The sequence below is a fragment of the Fukomys damarensis genome, unplaced genomic scaffold (genome assembly GCF_012274545.1).
Source record: "Fukomys damarensis isolate Sample0158 unplaced genomic scaffold, DMR_v1.0_HiC HiC_scaffold_19, whole genome shotgun sequence".
Classification (NCBI taxonomy): Eukaryota; Metazoa; Chordata; class Mammalia; order Rodentia; family Bathyergidae; genus Fukomys; species Fukomys damarensis.
In genome coordinates, this window is record NW_022900931.1 from 41,024,791 (window position 1) to 41,030,707 (window position 5,917).

Consider the following 5,917-nt stretch of genomic DNA (forward strand, 5'->3'; position numbering starts at 1 on the left):
CTGCAGCCCCCACCCCCCTGCCGAGCGCACTGGGAGCCCCGCAAGTGCCCGGGGAAGAAGAGCAGCAGCGCGAGCCGGCACTCGGCTCAGGGGCACCCTGCCTCCGGGGTCAGGGCTCCCCACCCCTCTGAGGGTGGGGGATGTGAGCATAGCGGCCGGAATCTGGGGAACAGGTGAGCAGCACCCCAAACTCGGATCCTTGGCGTCGTGCGTCCTCAACCCGGCGCAGGAGGCGCGTGCCTCCAGAGGGAAGTGCGGTTAGCGTGGGGTGCGGGTGCCCTTGACGGGCCCTGGGTGCCTCGGGTCCAGAGCGCACCCCGATTGCTCTTTGGGGGCGAGGGCGTCTCCTGAGTGCTGAGTGATCTCCAGGGACCGCGCAGCGGGCTTTGGCATCACTGCACAGCACTGCCTGGAGGCTGTGTATTTTCCGTGTTGTATGTATCTCCCGTCCCTTTTGCAGAGGGCTTTCAGCAGCCGGCCCTTTGATCTTCCTCCTCCCCGAAGTAGAGAGGCCGTGCTTGGTTTGGGAGGGAAGGGCCCTCGCTCGTGGGGCAGTGATAACGCCGGGAAAGCCCACCTCGAGGGCTGAAGGCCCCGACAGGACCGCCTCCCTGGTAGTGGATGCAGCTGGACCTCCTCTGCCCCAGGAGTCGGAACACCCCGCCCCCCAGTCTTGGCGAGCTGTCCTTGGCCCTAAGAATGTTCCCCTAAAGTGCATTTTACTAGAGCAGGTGACGAGAGGCGTTCCCCAGGCTCTCCGGGCAGCCTGGGGGTGGGGAGGGACCTCTGGTCACCTTGTACAGCGCTCTTCGATCCTGACTGGCGTGGCTGCTGCAGTCACTGTCACTTCTTCCAGACCGCCCCTTCCTGTCTCCTCCCATACCCATCTTCATCCTCTGGAAGCGTATGCTGTACCCCTTTTAATTCCAGTTCCATCCCAGGACAGCCCCGTGGAGTGCTGCTGGCCCCTGTGTTGGAGGAAGCCGAGACTTGGGCGGGTGAAGCACTGCCCAGCTAGCCCGCAGCTTTGGTCACAAGCGGTTGTTGGACTTGGCCTTACTTTCTACCAGCCTCCTGATGCCCCCCGGGGGATCCTTTAACCAGGGAATTCTCCCTGCTTTTCAGCTTCCGGACATGACGGTGAGAACAGAGAAGCTGGCTTGACTCGGAACTAAAGTGTGTCTTTGTGTTGCAGCCCTGTGCACGGAGTTTGCTGAGAGGCTGAGGCAGACTGCATGGGCAGCTTGGTGTGAACTCTCTGCGTTCTGTGGGGGACAGAATGGGCTGAACCGGAACTGACCTGAATGTCAGCAAAAGGAGGTATAGTTCAGTGTGTGACTGCCGTGGAGCTCCAGAGCAGGGGGAGGGTGGCAGGGGTGCTGGGCACTGCCAGCCTCATGATAAAGAGGAGGCTGCAGGTGCCACAAGGCCTGAGCACATCGTTACCTGATCTGAGTTTTGGGGGAGCTGTATATATTTATGAAAAAAGCTCCATATTTCTAAATATGTCTGCTAATTAAAAACATGTTTCAAAAATGTGCAAGGTGACTGAACTACGTATGTATGGGGGCTGGTTGGGGTCAGCCTGTGTTACACTTTGGAAGCACTTACTGTCTCCCTGAAATGCATTCAAGCAGGACTGGAGGGGAGAAGTGGTATCTTCTGGAAGTTTTTCTTTAGGAACAAAATCATCATTAAAAGTACAGGTGGCTATCAGGGATGCCTGCAGTTTGGAGGAAGGTCTGACTTCATTCATTCCATCTGTACCTATCTTCCTGTGATTCCGGTCCTCCCCAAGGACAGACTGCTAGTGAAGAGGTTTTTTGTTGTGTTTTGTTTTGTTTTTTTAAATCTGTCTCCACAGTCACTGTGCGTGCCCAGCAATGGGGAGAATGGCATTCATGGCAGATATGTTCAGGGACCCCTGGGAAGACAAAGGAAAGAGTTTTCAGTCTGCTAGGAGTAAAGCAGGAGGAAAGTAGATTTGAATTTTGTTTTGGTTTGTGTTTATTCTATTCTCACGTCATGGGTAAGCAAGCACTGTGTGAACAGCAAGGTGGGAAGCAGGACAGCTCGCCCCCAGCCCAGCCCTTACAACACGGGCCCTTGGTACCGAAGGGAGCGCGTGCCTGGACACTAGCAGAGTTTCAGAAATAGCAGCTCTTTTGAGACATTTATTCACATGCAGTAATACGTAGGAGTAGATAGTAAGGTTCCCTCCACCTCTCCTCTACTTCCTGTGCTCACCTCTGGGGAAACTGCTGTAAATGGGTTTCCATCTAGGTCTTTTTCAATGCCTGTGAAGAGGAAAGGAGAAATCTAAAGAGATCTAATGTGCAAACAGGAGGGGACACCGTTCTAAGCAAAATGAAAAACGTGAAGTCACAAAGCAAAATACAGACTCAACCTCATAATATGAAATACTTCTGTACCATCAAAGGTTGATAGGCAAAGATGAAGACAAAAAGGCGAGATATTTACTTACTAACACGAGAAGAATTAATGTACCACATGCCACAAGTCTGGAGACATAGATGAATATTTTATATATGGCTTATTGACATCACAGAATGAGACATGGTAAATTAATCTGTGTTTCTAACTGAGGACCAATGTGAAATTATTGAGTATATTTTGTAAAATATGTAAATGAGGGGATATGTAATATCCGTGATTAACTTTCTTGATGTAACATTCTTCTGATGAACCCTTAAATTGATCTCAACGTTTTTGTTGCTTTTTGCAGTATTGAAGATTGAACCCAGGACCTTTGCACTGAGTCCTTCGTTTTATTTTCATTTTTATTTTTTAAAGTTTTGAAACAGGGTCTCCCTAAATTGCTAAAACTTTCAGTCCTCCTTCCTCGGCCTCCTAGAGTTCTGGGGTTACAGGCATGAGCCACTGACCCTAATTAGATGGTTTCTAACTCAGTATATCTGTATATCTTTATTTGTGTCCATAAAGAGTGTTTCTGGATAAAAATTATTCCTAGAAATAGAATTGGTGGGTCGAAGGGAATGTACATATGAAACAGTTATTTTAGCACAGTTCTCTTTGCTTATTGAGGTCTGAGAGATTGTGCTGAAAAGAGATTTCATTAACTCATTTATTTACATTTACTCAGGGGGTAGACAGTGTATTCAGAAGGTACAACATTTATTGGGACTCATGTCCTAGGCCTGTAATCTCAGAACACTGGGAGGCTGAGGCAGGAGGATCACAGTTTCACACTCAGCTTGGGCAATTTAGCAATTTAGTGAGAACTGTCTCGAAACAAAGTAACAAAATATGGGCTGAGGATGTAGCTCAGTGTGAAGGCCCTGAGTTTGATCCCCAGTAACTCAAGAAAAAAAATGGAGGTAGAACATTTAAAAATTCTTCCAACTCTTGTCTGCAGCGCTCTGTTTCCCTTTTGGGAAATAACTAATTTTGCCATTTTTATCTATTCTTTTGGAGAGAATCCATGTACCCATAGGCAAATAAAAATGTGTATCACTCCTTGTTCGCTTTTGAAAAATAAACAGGCTAGCATGCTTTATAACCTCCTCCGCAGATAGCATCTTGAAAGTCTACCCTGGATCTTGGAGACCGTTCTCTATCAGTTTGGTGCATTTTACTTGCTGAAGGAGTCTCCCAAGGTTACCCTTAAAGAACTTTTAAATCAGTTTATACTTCCTCTCATCGCTTGATCAGATCCTTTGTCAGTTTTTTTGTTGAGCTGTTTGTAAACATCAGCTTGTTTGACTCTTCAAATTCTGGACTTTAATTCTTCTCATGTTCATAAGTAAATATCTCACCTTTTTGTCTTCACTTTGCCTATCAACCTTTGATGGTACAGAAGTATTTCGTATTACGAGGTCGAATCTGTATTTTGCTTTGTGACTTCACTTTTTTTTTTGTTTTGCTTAGGACATCATCCCCTCCTGTTTGCACATTAGGTCTTTTTATTTCTTTCTTTATTTTTTGGTACTGTGGATCGAACTCGGGACCTTGCGCTTGCAAGGAAGGCAGCGGAACCACTGAGCTAAATCCCCGGCCCGTTGGATCTTGTTAGATTGCTCCTTTCCTCTTCATTTTTTCCTTTGCCTTCCTTTCTTTAAGAATACCCTAACCCCTTGCCGCCTCCCCGTTCCCTCTTCTCTGTGGCGCCAGGTGGGTGAGGTTGAGCACCTCCAGCCAGCTGCCTTTCCTTTGACCTTTACAGGGGTGTTTTCACCAGGTGTTCAGAGTGGGCGGCCTGCGCAGCATGCAGAGCCCCGTGGTCGGGAAAGCGGCAGGAGGCTGCAGTGCAGGCAGCAGAGGTGGAGGGCGTCTGGGGGACGTGGCACCGACCGGGCCTGCGTAGGGAACCATCTGTCTGGTAGCCGTGGGGAGCGCAGATTGGAGTGGGGGCGAGATCAAAGATGAGAAGATGAGATGCAGACATCTATTAGTAACCTGTGGAATGCAGGTGAGGCTCCCCGGCTGGGGAAGTGGCAGTGAGGATAAGGTTGTGTTGTTTTGTTTCAGTGGTGGTGCGGATTGGACCCAGGGCTTTTGCACTAAGCCCTGAGATATATCTCCAGTCCGTTTTTCACTTTTTATTTTGAGACAGTGTCTTGCTAAGTCATTAAGTAGCGCAGGCTCAGCTTGAACTTTTGATTGTCCCGCCTCAGCTTCCTAGAAATTACAGGTCTTCATCACCGTGCCCAGGTGAATTAGTTTCATGACGCGCTGGCTCTCTGCAGTAGGGAATGGGATAGACAGACATTATTGTTTTCCATACATTGTCTCCTTCCATCCTGATGAGTCTGTGTGGAAATCCAAGGCTTGGACATGTTCTTTATCCAACCAAAGGTCATGCAGTCAGAAAGTGTTGGTCAGGGCCTCGGCAGCCCCATCAAAGATTATCAGCCAGGAGCGGTCTAGGATATTGTTGGTTTCTGTTTGGAGAGATTGGGTGGGCAGTGATGTTTTATCTAGGGTACAGGCAGAATGGCGTGTTGGGATGTTAGGAGGAGAGGTCATGAGCTGCACACCGTACATCGTTGTATCTGAGGTGCCTGGGTGTGACGGGAGAAAACATCGGCCAGGCAGGTGGACCCGAGTCTGGGTCTCAGAAGTGTTTTCTAGTCTGTAGCTGGACAGTTTGGAGCCACTGGGTTTGAGGGAGCATGGAGAATGTATCAGTCAGCCTTTTATCACTTTGACAAAATGCCTGACATAAATAACCAAAAGGAGAAAAACTTATTTTGCCTCATGGTTTCTGAGGTTTCAGTTCATGGCCAGCCGCTTCCATTGCTGTGGGCCTCTGAGGTGAGGACAGTAATTATGGCAGAAGGGTGAATGTGGTGGAGCACGGCTGCTCACCTCATGGCAGCCAAGACGAGGGGCGAGAGGGAGGGAGGAAGGGGCTGGGGCCCGGGAGAGTCCTTAGGATGACACTGTCGTTATGCACTCTTTCAGCTAGACCTCCCCTGTCTCCATCAGCTCACCAGCTCCCAGCAAGGCTGTCCGATCATGACCTTGGTGCGTGAATCCACCGGGTGAAGTTACAGCCTTCACGACCCAGTTGCTTCCCCAGAGCCCAGCGGCTTGCTTGGGGGACATTTAGGTCCAGACCATAACAGAGGGGACATACATAGAGAGAGGCGATATCAAAAGAGAGCCTTTCTTTTGTCAGTGGCAGAAAATCCTATTCAAACTGACGTAAGCAGAAAAGAAAGTGGTTTATGTCACGAAAAAGCTCAAGAGTACATTTGGCTTCTGGCATAGGTTGAGTGATTTTGGGATTGAACTCAGGACCTTGCACTTGCGAGGCAGGTGTGGTACCACTGAGCTAAATCCCCAGTCCCGTTGAGTGATTTCATTACAATTTGTTGTCTTTGCCTCCTTGTCTTTTTTTTTTTTTTTTTTTTTTTTTTTTTTTTGTTCAAGG

At 48.7% G+C, this 5,917-nt stretch overlaps 1 protein-coding gene across 3 annotated transcripts in view; it reads left to right on the top strand.

Moving 5' to 3' along the window:
• The first annotated feature begins 8 nt into the window (after nucleotides 1-8).
• Nucleotides 9-5,917, top strand: part of Gpr161 (G protein-coupled receptor 161) — a 46,552-nt gene continuing 40,643 nt past the window's right edge. For 2 of the 3 annotated variants that reach the window (XM_010633960.2, XM_010633961.3), the window contains exons 1-2: nucleotides 9-173; nucleotides 1,196-1,320. In XM_010633960.2, the coding sequence (XP_010632262.1) occupies nucleotides 1,305-1,320 (16 nt within the window). In that variant the 5' untranslated portion in view covers nucleotides 9-173; nucleotides 1,196-1,304. Of the gene's footprint in view, nucleotides 174-1,069; nucleotides 1,141-1,195; nucleotides 1,321-5,917 lie in introns of those variants that run through there. The other variant, XM_010633962.2, reaches the window with a different exon arrangement.